We start from the raw sequence: 19,162 nt of genomic DNA, 5'->3' as shown, positions 1-19,162 counted from the left end.
GGAGCCGAGTTCCCTCAGTCACAGAACAGGCCCTGTAACCCGGGCAACAAGCCCGTTTCTGACCGGCCCAGCACACAGCAAACCCATGATCAGCAGGGGAGCAGCACTGCGCCTGCGCGGGAGAGAGAGAGAGAGAGAGAAAGGGACGGCACTGCGCCTGTGCCGGAGGGCGAGAAAGGGAGCGGCACTGCGCCTGCACGGGAGGGCAGGGGAGCGGCACTGCGCCTGCGCGGGAGAGAGAGAGATAGAGAGAGCAAGGGAGCGCCACTGCGCCTGCGAGAGAGAGAGAGAGAAAGAAAAAGGGAGCGGCACTGCGCCTGCGCGGGAGTGCGTAAGGGAGTGGAACTGTGCCTGCGCCGGAGTGCAAGGAGCGGCACTGCGCCTGCATGGAAGAGAGAAAGGGAGCGGCACTGCGCCTGCGCGGGAAAGAGTAAGGGAGCGGCACTGCGCCTGCGCCGGAGTGCAAGGAGCGGCACTGCGCCTGCGCGGGAGTGCAAGTCTGCGTCACAGCGCCTGCGCGGGAGAGAGAAAGGGAGTGGTACTGCACCTGCGCGGGACAGCAATGTCGCACGAACGCATCACTATCGCTCCCAGTGGTGGGAGGACTACATCGGAACATATTGTCAGGAGGAGGCCATTCAGCCCCTCCAGCCTGTTCCACCAGCCCATTCCATTCACTCCACCTGATTTCAAGAAAGGGCTGAGCATACTGGATACAGCAAACACCTGACAACTAGCCGCGCCTCTAGCCAAGCTGTTCCAGTACAGCTACAACGCTGGCATCTATCCGACAATGTGGAAAACTGCCCAGGTATGTCCTGTCCACAAAAAGCAGGACAAATCTAACCTGGCCAATTACCGCCCCATCAGTCTACCCTCAATGATCAGCAAAGTGATAGAAGGTCTCATCGACAGTGCTATCAAGCAGCACTTACTCACCAATAACCTGCTCAATGATGCCCAGTTTGGGTTCCGCCAAGACAGTTCGGCTCCCAACCTCATTACAGCCTTGGTCCAAACATGGACAAAGGAGCTGAATACCAGAGGTGAGGGGCAAATGTAAGAAGTCACACAACACCAGGTTATAGTCCAACAGTTTTATTTGAAATCACAAGCTTTCGGAGCGCTGCTCCTTCGTCAGGTGAAGGGGAGGTGAGGGGAGGTGAGAGTGACTGCCCTCGGCATCAAGGCTGCATTTGACCAACTGTGGCATCAAGGAGCCCTAGTAAAACCGAAGTCAATGGGAATCGGTTGGGGGGGGGAGGAACCTCCACTGGCTGGAGTCATACCTAGCACAAAGGAAGATTGGCTGTGGTGATTGAAGGTCAATCATCTCAGCCCCAAGACATCGCTGCAGGAGTTCCTCAGGGCAGTGTCCTAGGCCCAACCATCTTCAGCTGCTTCATCAACGACCTTCCCTCCAACAAGAGGTCAGAAATGGGGATGTTCGCTGATGACTGCAGCGAGGTGATTTACTTCCTATGTTACCTTACACTGTACACACACAGCCCGAGAATGGCCTCTCCCTTCCCCCACTCACTCCATGTTCCGGAAATATTTCCTGCTTCAATCTGTCTCGTACAAACAGCCCCGACTGCCGCTGAACTTACCCGACACAAAGCCCATCTGCGGACACAGTCCTAGTGCGATGTGCTGCTGTGAGGAGGCTGCTGTTTGTTCCCTTACTCGGGCCCGTGCTATCTCCACTCCCTGATGTGGTCAGCGATCTTCAGCCGAGCACAGAGGAAACGGCCCCCGCTGGCAGAGCTTGGGGAGGGGAGCTTGCAGGATCCTTCCTGTCGCTTTAAACAGTGTGGAGAGAGGGGGAGGAGCAGGCAAGTGTTTATCACGCATGCTCAGACCTCTCTCCTGACGCAAATTAAAAGAAGCAACAGCAAAAAAAACACTTTGAACTTATATAGCACATTTAAATGAATAAATCATCCCAATGAGCTTGAAAGGAGCGTTATCAAAGAAACATTGTCACCGAGACAGATAAGGAGATATTAGGAGAGGGGAAAGCAACCCTGGACACACGTCAGTTGCTGCCGGTGAGTGTGAGAGTGATGCGAATCCTGTCCCTCAGAGCGATTTGTTTCCCCATACTGTATGGAAGGATGGAGAGGAACAGGTTCTGTCAATCTCTGACACTGAACTGCTGCTGAGCGGGGAGTTTAATCAGTCTCTGCCTGTCTCCGGTGGGTGAGTAGGCGACAGATACCAGACAAGTTCCCGGGCCTGTGTGACTGTCACCCCCTGTGTCTTTCTCTGTGCCTTGTGTACAGGATCAATCCCCAGTCCCTCTATCCCCCAGCCCTGCCTGTTATATCTGGGTCGATGCTGAACCTCTCAGTTTTCGGTCTATTGAAACCAAGTTCAAGGCATGTGTGGTGAACAGAATGTCTCACTATTTCTGTGAATAATACTATCATCTAAAAGCAGGCTAGGATCCACACAGCCAAACTGTGACACGTTCCTGCCCCGAAATCTCGGTAACAGACTGCGTGGACCGCTTGGCTCAGAGTACGACCATTCAGACTGATACAGTCTCTCTGTCTCTCTCTCTGGTTGCTGTCTCTGGGTGTTGAGAATGGAATGCACAGGACACCAGTTGCTCTGTTCTGTTCCTCAGTTTTGGGGAGAGATAGACAGAGAGAGGCGGTGAGATCATCATTTCTATTTTCATATAAATCAAACTTATTCCTGCCTGCGAACAATATAATACCTTCAAACCAGATATGGGTGAACACAGCCAGAGCTGTGATTGGCTCCTGCCCCTGAATCTGGGGAACAGACACTGTGAGGAGCGCCGGCCTCAAGAGTGTTTAACACTGACTGAGCTGGGAAACTCCAACTAACCCCGAGAATCGGCAGCACAGGCCGAGCGGAGAGGAAAACCTGTCCTGTGAACTGTAAATCTGGGAACAGATTGTGCTGTGAATGAGCAGAGTGAACATTGTGTCAGCGAGAGTATGTTAAAGGGGCGGGCGGGTTAGACTAATGTCACTGTGTTTGTGTGCCCGCTCTCATCGCCGGATTTCAGAGACCCTCTTGTGTAAAATTCAAAGATTTCCCTGTCATAGGATCGCCCTGCTCCCCCCTGATGTGGGAATTAAATGTGAAGTTTTAGTTGATTTCAAATTTCAGTCGAAAAACAGTGAACATGTCCGCGATCGGGTGAGAGAGCGCGATCAGTGCAGCAAAGAAACGGTTTTAAATCGAAATTGCTGTCTTGAATTCTGATGAAACTTTCTCGACAGCAAACATCCCGGTCTTCGAGACAGAAAGAGACCAATCTGGGAATGTGGAGTGCCCGAGTTTAATTGTAATCGGAGAGTTAATGAGGAGAGAGAAACAGAGAGAGGCTGGAGGGGCCGGGAGCTGACAGCAGGATGTCTCCGCCCCGTCCGCTCGCTGCCTTTAAGTTGCTCTGTGCCGCCGCTTCTCGTTTCATTTCTGACCCAGCTCTGACTGTCAGAGAGATTTTCTACAGAGTCGCCGACATGACCGAGACTGCAGCCGCCAAAATGGCTCCTCCTGCCGCCGCCGCTCAAACCAAGGCTCCCAGCAAGAAGAAGAAGGCGGCTCCCCACTCCAAGCCAGCCGGTCCCACGTTGGGCGAACAGAAACTCAAGGTTGTGGCGAGTGGCAGCGATCGCAAGGGGATGTCCCTGGTTGCGATAAAGAAGGCTCTGGCTGCCAACGGCGTCGACGTGCTGAAGCTCCGGTCCCAGATCAGGTTAAGTATCAAGATGAAAGTGGGAAACGGCTCCCTGGAGCAGAACAAGGGCACGGGCGCCACGGGTTCCTTCAGGCTTGCTAAGAAGGAATCCCAGCGGAAAGAGGGAAAGAAGGTGAAGAAACCAGCAGCCAAGAAATCTGCAGTAAAGAAACCGGCAGCCAAGAAATCTCCAGCCAAGAAATCTCCAGCCAAGAAACCAGCAGCCAAGAAACCAGCAGCCAAGAAATCTCCAGCCAAGAAACCAGCAGCCAAGAAATCTCCAGCCAAGAAACCAGCATCCAAGAAAACAATCACCAAGAAGGCAGCAACGTCTAAAAAGACAGCGAAAGCGGCGGCTGGGAAGAAGGTGGTGGTGAAGAAGCCCAAGAGCCCCAAGAAGGCCACAGGCAGAAAGGTGAAGGCGGCCAAGAAGGTGGAAAAACCCAAGGCCAAGCCCAAATCAGCAAAGTCTCAGAAAGCAGCGAGCAAAAGAAAATAAAAAGGACAACTGTAGTGTATGTACCTTTAAGAGGAACTATGTTTTTGAAGCCCCTGTATACTGTAGTACCAGTAGTAACCACTCGGGTATATAAGCCTGTATAGCGTCTTGTGTAGTTAGTTCACCTCTAGACTTTGTTCAGTAAACACTTGTTAAATCAACTCCTGCATTCCGTGTCTCCATTAACACATGGATCTAACAACAACTTGTAAACATCTGAACCCAAAGGCTCTTCTCAGAGCCACCCATGTCTTTCCAAAAAGAGGTGATCGCGGAATCATATGATCCATGTCCCGGGGCCGGGCTCAGATTCCAGATTGAAATCATTTCAAATGAACCCTGGCTCCCTGGTGACTCGCTGATTTTCGCTGCACCCACCCCTCCCCCAGTGTCTGCAATAAAACAGAGAGAGAATGGGATGTCCGGGCCGGGCCTCACTCTAACTGGGGGGGGGGGGGTGTTCGACTCCAGTCTCAGTTCATGGTCATTTTCAGTTCACAGGTTCAGGGTGAAAGTCTCTGTGAGACGCTGACACTGGCGGAGATACCCCACATCACAACTCGAACCCCAACACATGAGATTCTCCAAATCAACTGGAATAAGGTGTTTGTAAACTGCTGAACCCGTCTGTGAGGGGAAGTGTGGGGAGATGGAATAAGGTCAGAGATTGACATGGAAGGAGACGGGTCGACTTGTGATCGAAGGGACTGTATATAGGCGGGAATATTACTGATTGTTAATTGTAACAGGATCTTACTTAAAATATTCTGGTTTCAGGGAACCCTTGAATATGAAGCCCGAGTCTGTAAGGGTTTGTGCGGCGCGCTGTGTTTCGGTTCTACTGTCAATAAATGGTTTGAAATTGGCGGTTGCAGATAGCTGGAGGTGGATAATTGATTTACAAATAGATTCAGTCCCACACTCTGATACAGTAGCAGATACTAGCAGAAATGGAATTAATTTCAAACTAACATCAAGTGCCAGAGTCTGATAGATGCAGTAAGAATCCCACTTTCATAAACCGAGTAAGTAGCAGATACATGCGGAATTCTTCGGTGAAAGACAGTACGAGAGACTGACAGATTCAGCACTAATATGACACTAACATGCAGTCCCAGAGACTGACAAATACAGAATGAAACTCACACTCAGTACCAGGGACTGACATCTTAGACTTAGACTTGCACAACATCCCAGTGAATGACAGATACGGAATGAATCCCACACTACACTCAGTACCAGAGACTGACAGATCCAGAATTAATCTTAGACATGCACACCATCCCAGTGAATGACAGATACAGAATGAATCTCAAACTCGCACATCCCAGTGACAGACAGATACAAAATTAATGTCACACACACATACACTACCAGAGAATGACAGATTCTGAATGAATCCCAACACTGACACACGGTACCAGAGTCTGACGGATACAGATGGAGTCCCACCCTAACACATGGTATCAGTGACGGACAGGAAATGAATGGATCCCACACACACATACTGTAACAGAGACTGAGATTGGTAATGATTCCAACACTTACATAAATCACCAGAGACTGAATAATACAGAACTATTCCAATACACACACTCACAGTACTAGAGACGGGCAGATACTGAACTAAAGTGGTGGAGACCACACTGCAAGACATGAATATAGTGCACTGGTTGGAGGAAGTACATCTAAATTGCTGTCTCGTCCGGAAGAAGTGCTTGGGACCCCAGATAATGGTCTGGGAATTGGTGCATGGATATTTGCTCTTGCAATTACCTTTCTGACTACAGGGGGCGTGCTGGTGCCAAAATCTCAATCTGATTGGATACATAAAGAAGCCAATCATAGAGATGCAGAACAATGGAATTTGACATCACTCTTCAGCAGCCAATCACAACCATTGCCTTCACCCATCCCTCATTAGCATAGGACTGTGGGGCTGCCTATATATTCCGAGCCCGGCGCGGGTTTGCGTCGTTTTGTGTTTGAAATCGAGTTTGAGAATGGTTGATGAAAAGAAACCAGTTGCCAAGAAGGGCGCCAAGAAAACCGTCAGTAAACCGGCAGCGAAGGGCGGCAAGAAGCGCAGAAAGTCGAGTTACTCCATCTACATCTACAAAGTGATGAAGCAGGTTCACCCCGACACCGGCATCTCCTCCAAGGCCATGGGCATCATGAACTCGTTTGTGAATGAGATTTTTGAGCGCATCGCGGGTGAGGTTTCCCGCCTGGCCCATTACAACAAGCGGCACACCATCAGCTCCCGGGAGATCCAGACCGCCGTGCGCCTGCTGCTGCCCGGGGAGCTGGCCAAGCACGCCGTGTCGGAAGGGACAAAGGCGGTGACCAAATACACCAGCTCCAAGTAAAACTCCACGCTGTCCTGAAAGAACAAACCCAAAACACAACGGCTCTTTTAAGAGCTACCCAAAATCTCTCTGAAAGAGCTACACAAACTCATCTCTCTTTAGACACAATTTACTGTAATTATTTCCGTAACAAGTGTGTTTTGAGAACGTTTGAAGTTCCAGCCGTAGATTTAGTTTTGAATTCTCAGATAAGCACTTTCACTGCCCGGATCAACCTTAGCGTCGCTGTTGTATTTCCCGTCCAGTAAAGTACAAACACGGTCCCTGATCGCTCTTTCCCTTTGATCTCAGACCCATTCACTTGCAGCGCCTTCCGACAAATTAAAAGCTTGTTTTCGAGATGAGACTCTGATTTCAGTCACCTCAATCTCTGCAAAAACATTTTCATTTTTTTCAATGCCAGTTGGGAGTCAATCCTTTTATTAACCAGAGAATTCCTGCAGTGTCACAACCCAGAATGGGGTTTCTTAGAGACCAGAACGCGGTCAGTTTGAACACTCTGTCCCTCTTCTCCTCTCACAGCAGGACTCCCAGATCTGGTTTCACTCCCGCAGCAGCGCCTGTGCAAAGGATCACTCGATAATCTGAATCCTCACTTTTACAGAGATTGAGCTGGAATGTGTCCCGTTACAGAATCAATGGGGATTTAATCCCACCCGTTAAAGTTCGATATTGAACCCGGAATTAATCCTGATTGTAACAGCCTGGAATTTGCAAGGGAGAGATGGAAGAAGACAAAAGGAATAAAAAACTGTCTGGAAATCTTTGGCTAATAGTTAATTTATTAACTTAATTCGCTGGGTTAGGAAAATATTGGCGAGCTTTTTGAAATTAAAAATCGTTGGCAGTCTGACTGTTGAGGACAGTTATTTCCACACACTTGCCATTGGCGGAAAAACAGACTGTGATTGGTCACCGGAGAACACCAATGGAATTCACCACAGAGCGACCAATCACAAGTTTGCTGTCTGCATTCCTCCAGAAGGTAGAAGGGCGGCAGATGTGGGCGGAGTTTATCATTATTTCTTTCAACGAGTGGATTTTGGAAATGTCTGGAAGAGGAAAAACCAGCGGTAAAGCTCGGGCCAAGACCAAATCCCGCTCATCCTGGGCCGGACTGCAGTTCCCTGTGGGCCGTGTTCACAGGCTCCTGCGAAAGGGCAACTACGCTGAACGTGTGGGTGCCGGAGCTCTGGTCTACATGGCTGCTGTGCTCGAGTATCTGACCGCTGAAATCCTGGAGCTGGCCGGCAACGCGGCCCGCGACAACAAGACCACCCGCATCATCCCCAGACACCTGCAGCTGGCCATCCGCAACGACAAGGAGCTCAACAAGCTGCTGGGAAAGGTGACCATCGCTCAGGGCGGGGTACTGCCTAATATCCAGGCGGTGCTGCTTCCCAAGAAAACCAGCACTGCCAGCTCCAAGAGCAAGTAAAATGGACAAGGTTCAATCTAATAACCCAAAGGCTCTTTTCAGAGCCACCCACTGTATCTGTGAAAGGGCTGCTTACTATTTAGCCATTTTCGGTAAACTGTCTGTCCAACATGTAGAAATCCAGATCCAGAAACACTGCAGCGGGCTTGCTGTGAGCGAATATTCAGATCAGTGATTCAATATAGATGAGGACTGGCTTCAGAGAAAAACAAAACACACGGAACCCTAACGTGAGCGCAGCACTCAATGAACACGTTGTTAGGAGAGCCGAATATGAACGGATGTTAAGAACCGAGTATAAAGTGAGTGAGCGGCTACCATTCCTTATTGGGACAATAATTCCATAGGGAGAACGATATACACCCTGACCCATACAAACATTCCCTTTTTATTTGGGAGACAGGATCTAACCAGAATTGCAGCTCTGGTTAATTTTTAAATATTTCAAATAGTAACTGAAGTTCCCACCTGTCCCTGCATTAAGAGCTGGTTTTAAAGGTGAGTATCAGACTTCAGGCACCTCGTTCTCTCTCTCGGATCGATCCCGGTATGTGGAGTTGGATCAATTCTCTCTCTCCCGCACAGTCGCAGTGACGCTCCCTTGCTCTCACGCAGGCGCAGTGCCGCTCCCTTGCCTCTTTCTCCCGCGCAGGCGCAGTGCCGCTCCATTGCCCTCCCGCGCAGGCGCAGTGCCGCTACCTTTCTCGCTCCCTCCGGCGCAGTGCCGCTCCCGTTCTCTCTCTCTCTCTCTCCCGCACAGTCGCAGTGACGCTCCCTTGCTCTCACTCCGGCGCAGACGCAAGTGCCGCTCCTTGCCTTCTCACGCAGGCGCAGTGCCGCTCCTTGCGCTCCCACGCAGGCGCAGTGCCGCTCCTTGCCCTCCCACGCAGGCGCAGTGCCGCTCCCTTGCCTATTTCTCCCGCGCAGGCGCAGTGCCGCTCCCTTTCTCGCTCCCTCCGGCGCAGGCGCAGTGCCGCTCCCTTTCTCTCTCCCTCCCGAGCAGGCGCAGTGCCGCTCCCTTTCTCTCTCCCTCCCGAGCAGGCGCAGTGCCGCTCCCTTTCTCTCTCCCTCCCGAGCAGGCGCAGTGCCGCTCCCTTTCTCCCTCTCTCTCTCTCCCCCCCGAGCAGGCGCAGTGCCGCTCCACTGCTGATCCTGGGTTTGCTGTGTGCTGGGCCGGGCGGCGCCGGCCGCTCAGAAACAGGCTGGTTGCCCGGATTACAGGGCCCGCTCTGTGACTGAGGGAACTCGGCCCGACAGAGGCTGCTCAGCCCCGAGTTTAGATCACAGCGAGGGAGACTCACAGGGTCACCGATCCGGTTAGTAACTCCGCACAGAAAATGGCGCATTTCCGCCCAGAGCAGTGAGAATGGGGGAGTCTCAGGAGGCCGGAAATTCACAGTGAGTAAAATCTCCAAACTAAACACACAGCCCCGCAACTGGGGATCTGAGGAAAATCTCCAAACTGAACACACAGCCCCGCAACTGGGGATCTGAGGAAAGGCACAAAATCAAACAAATACTCGGCCTTGAAATTGAATTATTAGTAAGCAGATTGAAAGTCTACATTACATTATTTCACGTTTTCAATATTGTTCTTATTTTCTGCTTTGCCACAATTAGATGTCCCGGTGAGAGATGGTGTGATTGAGGAAGGTGCTCAGCTCGAAGTAAACAGGGATTGTAGACTGAGGAACGACAGCAGGTGAACCAGCACAGGATTGTGAGAGCACCAACCGGAGAGAACCCTTCCGATTCAAAGAGCTTCCAGAGATCGACTGTGGAACAAGGTAAGAGAAAGTCCCATTGACTCAGATACACACTGGTCCTGGTGATGGACTGGGGAGAAAGGTCAGAGAGAGTCCCATTGACTCAGATACACACTGGTCCTGGTGATGGACTGGGGAGAAAGGTCAGAGAGAGTCCCATTGACTCAGATACACACTGGTCCTGGAGATGGACTGGGGAGAAAGGTCAGAGATTCCCATTGACTCAGATACACACTGGTCCTGGAGATGGAATTGGGAGAAAGGTCAGAGAGAGTCCCATTGACTCAGATACACACTGGTCCTGGAGATGGACTGGGGAGAAAGGTCAGAGAGAGTCCTATTGACTCAGATACACACTGGTCCTGGAGATGGAACGGGGAGAAAGGTCAGAGAGAGCCCCATTGACTCAGATACACACTGGTCCTGGAGATGGACTGGGGAGAAAGGTCAGAGAGAGTCCCATTGACTCAGATACACACTGGTCCTTGAGATGGACTGGGGAGAAAGGTCAGAGAGAGTCCCATTGACTCAGATACACACTGGTCCTTGAGATGGACTGGGGAGAAAGGTCAGAGAGAGTCCCATTGACTCAGATACACACTAGTTCTGTAGATGGACTGGGGAGAAAGGTCTGAGAGAGTCCCATTGACTCAGATACACACTGGTCCTGGAGATGGACCAGGGAGAAAGGTCAGAAAGAGTCCCATTGACTCAGATACACACTGGTCCTGGAGACGGACTGGGGAGAAAGGTCAGAGAGAGTCCCATTGACTCAGATACACACTGGTCCTGGAGATGGACTGGGGAGAAAGGTCAGAGAGTCCCATTGACTCAGATACACACTGGTCCTGGAGATGGACTGGGGAGAAAGGTCAGAGAGAGTCCCATTGACTCAGATACACACTGGTCCTGGAGATGGACTTGGGAGAAAGGTCAGAGAGAGTCCCATTGACTCAGATACACACTGGTCCTGGGGATGGATTGGGGAGATAGGTCAGAGAGAGTCCCATTGACTCAGATACACACTGGTCCTGGAGATGGACTGGGGAGAAAGGTCAGAGAGTCCCATTGACTCAGATACACACTGGTCCTGGAGATGGACTGGGGAGAAAGGTCAGAGAGAGTCCCATTGACTCAGATACACACTGGTCCTGGAGATGGACTTGGGAGAAAGGTCAGAGAGAGTCCCATTGACTCAGATACACACTGGTCCTGGAGATGGACGCTCCCGCACTCGCCCCCTGACCCTCCCGCACTCGCCCCCTGACCCTCCCACACTCGCCCCCTGACCCTCCTGCACTCGCCCTGATGGGGCTCTTCTCAAGTACACCATGCGGTGCAATAAAACACCCCCAGAATCAAGGCCCTGCTCCTGGGGAAGGTGATCAGGCCCCAGGAACCAGTACAAGTGAATAAAGTCAGGGTCAAGGCTCTGCTCCTGGGGAAGGTGATCAGGCCCCAGGAACCAGTACAAGTGAAGCGATTCCTTCTCCCGGAGACTTATTAAACGTGAATACGCCAAGAGTTGACCAAAAATCAGGTTAGTAATATTAATCAAGGAGTCAATTTCTGCTATAAGGTGGGATGATACCTTAGCAGGTTCCTCTAATGAGGCCATATGGGTAGAACTTAAAAACAAAAAGGGGGCAAGCACTTTGCTGGGAGTGTACTATAGGCCCCCATACAGTAAGGGGGAGATAGAGGAACAGATATGTCGGCAAATCTCAGAGGTGTAGAAATAATAGGGTAGTAATTGTTGGGGATTTCAACTTCCCCAATATTAACTGGGATAGTCAGAGTGTGAAAGGCTTAGAGGGTGTGGAATTCTTAAAGTGCATCCAGGAGAGCTTTTTCAGCCAACATGTAGAAAGTCCTACAAGAGAGGGGCGGTACTGGACCTAATTCGAGGGAATGTGGCCGGGCAAGTGGGAGAAGGGTTAGTAGGAGAGCATTTTGGTGACAGTGACCATAATTCGGTGAGATTTAAAGTAGTTATGGAAAAGGACAAAGATGGACCAGAAATAAAGGATCTAAATTGGGGGAAGGCCAATTTTAATATGATAAGGCAGGATCTGGCCAAAGTGGACTGGGATCAACTACTTGTAGGAAAATCCACATCAGAGCAGTGGGAGTCTTTCAGAAAGGAAATAGAGAGAGTACAACGCCAACATGTTCCTGTAAAGGTCAAGGGTGGGACCAACAAGCCCAGGGAACCTTGGATGTCAAGGGACATACAAGAATGGATTAGGAAAAAAAGGGAGGCTTTTGGCAGATACAAAGGACTAAAAACACTAGAAGCCCTAGAGGAGAATAGAAAGTGCAGGGGGGTACTTAAAAAAGAAATTAGGAGAACGAAGAGGGGTCATGAAAAAACACTGGCAGGCAAAATAAAGGAAAATCCCACGGTGTTTTATTAGTATATTAAGGGCAAGTGGATAACCAGGGAAAGAGTAGAGCCCATTAGGGACCAAAGTGGCAATCTGTGTGTAGAGCCAGAAGATGAAGGTGAGGTTTTAAATTAATATTTTGCATCTGTGTTCACTATGGAGAAGGACGATGCAGGCATAGAAATCAGGCAGGGGGGATTGTGATATACTTGAACAAATTAGTATTGAGAGGGAGGAGGTACTAGTGGTTTTAGCAGGCTTAAAAGTGGATAAACCCCCAGGCCCAGACGAGATGTATCCCAGCCTGCTGTGTGAGGCAAGGGAGGAGATTGCAGGGGCTCTGACACAAATTTTCAGAACCTCTCTGACCACAGGGGAGGTGCCAGAGGACTGGAGAACAGCTAACGTAGTACCATTATTCAAGAAGGGTAGTAGTAGGGATAAACCAGGGAATTACAGGCCAGTGAGCCGAACATCAGTGGTAGGGAAATTATTGGAAAAAATTCTGAGGGACAGAATTAGTCTCCACTTGGAGAGGCAAGGATTAATCAAGGATAGTCAGCATGGCATTGTCAGGGGGAGATCATGTCTAACCAATTTGACTGAATTTTTCAATGGGGGTGACTAGGTGTGTGGATGAGGGCAGTCCAGTTGATGTAGTCTACATGGACTTCAGTCAGGCTTTTGACAAAGTCCCACATGGGAGACTGGTCAAGAAGGTAAGAGCCCATGGGATCCAGGGCAATTTGGCACATTGGATCCAAAATTGGCTTAGTGGCAGGAGGCAGAGGGTGATGGTCGAAGGTTGTTTTTGTGACTGGAAGCCTGTGTCCACTGGTGTAACGCAGGGATCGGTGCTGGGTCCTTTGCTGTTTGTAGTGTACATTAAGGATTTAGATATGAATGTAAGGAGGTATGATCAGTAAGTTCGCAGATGACATGAAAATTGGTGGAGTGGTAAATAGCGAGGAGGGAAGCCTCAGGCTACAGGAGAATATAGATGGGTTGGTTGGATGGGCAGCACAGTGGCAAATGGAATTTAACCCTGAAAAGTGTGAGGTGATGCATTTTGGGAGGACTAACAAGGGAATACACAATGAATGGTCGAACCCTAGGAAGGACAGAGGATCAGAGGGACCTTGGTGTGCATGTACATAGATCCTTGAGGGCAGCAGGACAGCGAGAAGGCATATCTGATACTTGCCTTAATTAGCCGAGGCATAGAATATAAGAGCAGGGGGGTTATGATGGAGCTGTACAAAATGTTAGTTAGGCCACAGCTTGAATACTGTGTGCAGTTCTGCTCGCCACACTATAGGAAGGATGTGATTGCATTGGAGAGGGTGCAGAGGAGATTCACCAGGATGTTACCTGGGCTGGAGCGCTTCAGCTATGAAGAGAGACTGGACAGGCTGGGGTTGTTTTCCTTAGAGCAGAGAAGGCTGAGGGGGACCTGATTGAGGTGTACAAAATTATGAGGGGAATAGATAGGGTAGATAGAAAAGAACATTTCCCCTTAGTAGAGGGGTCAATAGCCAGGGGGCATAGATTCAAGGTAAGGGGCAGGATGTTTAGAGGGGATTTGAGGAAAAGCTTTTTCACCCAGAGGGTGGTTGGAATCTGGAACTCACTGCCTGAAAGGGTGTTAGAGGCAGGAACCCTCACAACATTCAAGAAGCATTTAGATGAGCACTTGAAACGCCATAGCATCCAAGGCTACGGACCCAGTGCTAGAAAATGGGATTAGAATAGACAGGGCTTGGTGGCCGGCGCAGACACGATGGGCCGAAGGGCCCCTTTCTGTGCTGTATAAATCAATGACTCTATGGTAGCACTCTTGCCTCTGAGGCGTATGGTTGTGGGTTCAAGTCCCACTCCAGAGACTTGAGCACAAAAATCCAGGCTGACACTCCAGTGCAGTACTGAGGCACTGTCAGAGGTGGCGTCTTTCGGATGAGACATTAAACTGAGGCCCTGTCTGCTCTCTCAGGTGGATGTAAAAGATCCCATGACATTATTTTGAGAAAGAAAGACTTGCATTTATATAATGCTTTCATGACCAGCAGACGTCTTGAAGTGCTTTACAGCCAATGAAGTACTTTTGAGGTGTAGTCACTGTTGTAATGTGGGAAAGAGCAGGGGAAATATCCCCGGTGTCCGAGCCAATGTTTATCTCTCAATCAATGTAACAAAAGGATAATAGCAAAATACTGCGGATGCTGGAAGTCTGAAATAACAACAGGAAATGCTGGAAACACTCAGCAGGCCAGGCAACATCCGTAGAGAGAGAAACAGAGTTAACAAAAAGATAGATTATCTGGTCATTATCACATTGCTGTTTGTGGGAGCTTGCTGTGCGCTATTTGACTGCTGCATTTCTTACATTACAACAGTGACTACACTTCAAAAGTACTTCATTGGCTGTAAAGCACTTTGGGTCGTCCGGTGGTGGTGCAAGGCGCTATAGAAATGCAAGTCTTTCTTTCTTCACTGATCTCACCAGCGACCTCTTCTGGCTGATGGTTGATTGACAGACGGGCTGGAGGAGCGAGCCGGTGGCGGGTCCTCCAACCAATCGGGTAGCCCGAGGGGCGGCCCTAGCGCCGGCTGATTGTCTGATCCACAGGGCAGCGAGTTTCTCCAGTCCCTTGTTCAGGGCCCGGGGCCAGGGGAGGCTGTGGGCCTTTATTCCCCTCATTGGACACAAGGCTCTTTGGCTCACAACACACTGGCTCAAGTTTTAATAGAGACTTTTTAAATTCATCAATAAAAGCAGATAAACCTGGTGCTTCTGTGGAACAAACTTTCTAATATTTTATAGAATCATAGAATGGTTACAGCACAGAAGGAGGCCATTCAGCCCGTCGAGCCCGTGCCGGCTCTCTGCAAGACCACTTCAGCGAGTCCCACTCCCCGCCCTTTCCCCGTAACCCTGCACATTTCTTTACTTCAGGCACTTATCCAATTCCCTTTTGAAAGCGGTGATTGAATCTGCCTCCACCACCCTTTCAGGCAGTGCATTCCAGATCCTAACCACTCGCTGCATAAATTTTTTTTTCCTCATAGAGTCATAGAGTTATACAGCACAGAAAGAGGCCCTTCGGCCCATCGTGTCTGCGCTGCCCATCCATCCCTGTCCAGTCTAATCCCATTTTCCAGCATTTGGTCCATAGCCTTGTATGCAATGGCATTTCAAGTGCTCATCCAAATGCTTCTTGAATGTTGTGACGGTTCCTGCCTCTACCACCCTTTTGAGCATTGAGTTCCACATTCCAACCACCCTCTGGGTGAAAAAGTTCCTCCTCAAATCCCCTCTAAATCTCCTGCCCCTTACCCTGAATCTATGCCCCCTTGTTATTGACCCCCCTACTAAGGGGAAAAGTTCCTCTTTGTCTACCCTATCTATGCCCCTCATCATTTTGTATACCTCAATCAGGTCCCCCCTCAGCCTTCTTTGCTCCAAGGAAAACAACCCCAGCCTGTTTAGTCTTTCTTCATAGCTGAGGCGCTCCATCCCAGGTAACATCCTGGTGAATCTTCTCTGCACCCTCTCCAAAGCAATCACATCCTTCCTATAGTGAGGCGACCAGAACTGCACACAGTACTCCAGCTGTGGCCTCACCAGCGTTTTGTACAGCTCCATCATAACCTCCCTGCTCTTATATTCTATGCCTCGGCTAATGAAGGCAAGTATCCCATATGCCTTTTTAACCACCTTATCTACCTGTTCCGCTGCCTTCAGGGATCTATGTACATGTACACCAAGGTCCCTCTGACCCTCTGTACTTCCTAGGGTCCTACCACTCATTGTGTATTCCCTTGCCTTATTTGTCCGTCCATAATGCATCACCTCGCACTTTTCAGGGTTAAATTCCATTTGCCACTTTTCCGCCCATCTGACCAACCCGTTTATATCGTCCTGTAGCCTGAGGCTTTCCTCCTCGCAATTGACCACCCCACCAATTTTCGTGTCATCTGCGAACTTGCTGATCATACCGTTTACATTCTCATCCAAATCATCTATGTAGATCACAAACAACAAGGGACCCAGCACCGATCCCTGAGGTACCCCACTGGACACAGGCTTCCAGTCACAAAAGCAACCTTCGACCATCACCCTCTGCCTCCTGCCACTCAGCCAGTTTAGGATCCAACGCGCCAAGGCACCCTGGATCCCATGGGCTCTTACCTTCTTGACCAGTCTCCTATGCGGGACTTTGTCAAAGGCTTTACTGAAGTCCATGTAAACCACATCCACAGCATTTCCCTCATCCACCCCCCTAGTCACCCCCTCGAAAAATTCAATCAGATTTGTCAGACATGATTTACCCTTGACAAAGCCATGCTGACTATCCCCGATTAATCCTTGCCTCTCCAAGTGGAGACTAATTTTGTCCCTCAGAATTTTTTCCAATAATTTCCCTACCACAGATGTTAGGCTCACTGGCCTGTAATTCCCTGGTTTATCCCTGCTACCCTTCTTGTATAATGGTACTACATTAGCTGTTCTCCAGTCCTCTGGTACATCCCCTGTGGCCAGAGAGGTTCTGAAAATTTGTGTCAGAGCCCCTGCAATCTCCTCCTTTGCCTCCCACAGCAGCCTGGGATACATCTCGTCCGGGCCTGGGGATTTATCCACTTTTTGGCCTGCTAAAACCACTAGCACCTCCTCCCTCTCGATGCTAATATGTTCAAGTATGTCACAGTCCCCTTGCCCGATTTCTATGTCTGCATCGTCTTTCTCCATAGTGAACACAAGATGCAAAAAATTCATTTAAAACCCCGCCTACATCATCTGGCTCTACACACAGATTGCCACTTTGGTCCCTAATGGGCCCTACCCTTTCCCTGGTTATCCTCTTGCCCTTAATATACTTATAAAACATCTTAGGATTTTCCTTTATTTTGCTCGCCAGTGTTATTTCATGGCCCCTCCTCGCCCTCCTAATTTCTTTTTTAAGTATGCCCCTGCACTTTTTATACTCCTCTAGGGCTTCTTCCGTCTTTAGTCTTTTGTAACTGCCAAAAGCCCCCCTTTTATTTCTAATGCATTTTTGTATATCCCTTGTCATCCAAGGTTCCCTTTGCTTGTTGGTCCCACCCTTGACCTTTACAGGAACATGTTGGCGCTGTACTCTCTCTATTTCCCTTCTGAAAGTCTCCCACTGTTTTGATGTGGATTTTCCTATAAGTAGCTGCTCCCAGTCCACTTTGGCCAGATCCTGCCTTATCATATTAAAATCGGCCTTCCCCCAATTTAGAACCCTTATTTCCGGGCCGTCTTTGTCTTTTTCCATGACCACCTTAAATCTCACCGAATTATGGTCACTGTCGCCAAAATGCTCTCCTACTGATACTTCCACCACTTGCCCGGCTACATTCCCCAGAATTAGGTCCAGTACCGCCCCCTCTCTTGTAGGACTTTCTACATGTTGGCTCAAAAAGCTCTCCTGGATGCACTTTAAGAATTCTGCACCCTCTAAGCCTTTCACACTCTGACTATCCCAATTTATATTGGGGAAGTTGAAATCCCCCACTATTATTACCCTATTATTTTCGCACTTCTCTGAGATTTGCCTACATATCTGTTCCTCTATCTCCCCCTGACTGTTTAGGGGCCTATAGTACACTCCCAGCAAAGTGCTTGCCCCCTTTTTGTTTTTAAGTTCTACCCATATGGCCTCATTAGAGGAACCCGCTAATATATCTTCCCTCCTTACAGCAGTAATTGACTCCTTAATTAATATTGCAACACCCCCTCCCCTTTTACACCCCCCTCTGTCTCGCCTGAAGATTCTATACCCCGGAATATTGAGCTGCCAGTCCTGACCCTCCCTCAACCATGCCTCCGTGATAGCAACAATATCGTACTCCCATGTGTTCAACAACAACTTCAGTTCATCCACCTTATTTGCAAGACTCCTTGCATTAAAATAAATGCCTTCCAGCCCTGCCATATTCCCTTTTGCCTTCACATATTTGCTCTGCCTTCCCAGCTGACTTGTTTTTTCCTCTGTATTTGGCTGTAAATCACCCCCTACTATAGCTCCACTCTGTACCCCATCCCCCTGCCAAGTTAGTTTAAACCCCCCCCAGCAGTGCTAGCAAACCTCCCCGCAGGGATATTGGTTCCCCTCTGGTTCAGGTGTAAACCGTCCGACTTGTACAAGTCCCACCTTTCCCAGAAGCAGACCCAGTGATCCAGGAAACTAAAGCCCTCCCCCCTGCACCATCCCTTTAGCCACGCATTCATCTGTTCTATCTTCCTATTCCTATACCCACTAGCACGTGGCACGGGGAGTAATCCAGAGATTACAACCTTTGAGGTCCTGCTCTTTAATCCTTCACCTAGCTCCTTAAATTCTTGCTGCAGGACCTCATCCCTCTTTTTACCTATGTCGTTGGTACCAATGTGGACCACGACCTCTGGCTGTTCACCCTCCCCCTCCAGAATGCCCTGCAGCCGCTCAGTGATATCCTTGACCCTGGCACCAGGGAGGCAACAAACCATCCTGGATTCACGTCTATGGCCACAGAAACGCCTATCTGTTCCCCTTACTATAGAATCCCCTACCACTATTGCTCTCCCACTCTTTTTCCCCCCCTTCCTGGGCAGCAGGAGCACCCCCAGTGCCAGCAAGTTGGCTGCTGCTGCCTTCCCCTGGTGAGTCATCCCCCCCAACAGTATCCAAAGCGGTATACTTGTTTGAGAGGGGAATGGTCACAGGGGTCTCCTGCACTACCTGCCTGCTTCTATTGCTCCGCCTGGTGGTCACCCATTTCCTGTCTTCCTGTGCAGCCCTTCCCTGCGGTGTGACCAACTCACTAAACGTGCTATCCACGACCCTCTCAGCATCGTGAATGCTCAACAACCCATCCACCCGCAGCTCCAGCGCCTCAATGCGGTCTGCTAGTAGCTGCAGATGGATGCATCTCTGGCACACGTGGTCATCAGGGGCACCGGGGTCCCTGAATTCCCACA

General features: G+C 49.8%; 2 protein-coding genes and 1 pseudogene across 3 annotated transcripts in view; all 3 read left to right on the top strand.

Moving 5' to 3' along the window:
- Positions 1-3,474: 3,474 nt before the first annotated feature.
- Positions 3,475-4,339, top strand: LOC147083950 (uncharacterized). The gene has a single exon (XM_085980013.1). The coding sequence runs from the start codon at positions 3,504-3,506 to the stop codon at positions 4,218-4,220; it is 717 nt and encodes a 238-aa protein (XP_085836139.1). The 5' UTR covers positions 3,475-3,503; the 3' UTR covers positions 4,221-4,339.
- Positions 4,340-6,411: 2,072 nt separating this feature from the next.
- Positions 6,412-8,048, top strand: LOC147083949 (histone H2A type 2-C-like). Its single transcript, XM_085980028.1, has one exon. It carries the CDS (start codon positions 7,518-7,520, stop codon positions 8,025-8,027), a length of 510 nt encoding a protein of 169 aa, XP_085836154.1. The 5' UTR covers positions 6,412-7,517; the 3' UTR covers positions 8,028-8,048.
- Positions 8,049-9,116: 1,068 nt separating this feature from the next.
- LOC147083944 (uncharacterized) overlaps positions 9,117-19,162 on the top strand; it is an 88,501-nt pseudogene continuing 78,455 nt past the window's right edge. The window contains exons 1-2 of the transcript XR_015075946.1: positions 9,117-9,425; positions 9,648-9,814. The product of XR_015075946.1 is annotated as an uncharacterized LOC147083944 (transcript). The remainder of the gene's footprint in view (positions 9,426-9,647; positions 9,815-19,162) is intronic.

Source organism: Somniosus microcephalus, unplaced genomic scaffold (assembly GCF_052327205.1).
Source record: "Somniosus microcephalus isolate GS21.2 unplaced genomic scaffold, FLI_Smic_1.0 scaffold13, whole genome shotgun sequence".
Lineage (NCBI taxonomy): Eukaryota > Metazoa > Chordata > Chondrichthyes > Squaliformes > Somniosidae > Somniosus > Somniosus microcephalus.
The sequence above is the reverse complement of the archived record's forward strand: the minus strand, read 5'-3'. Positions and strand labels throughout refer to the sequence as shown.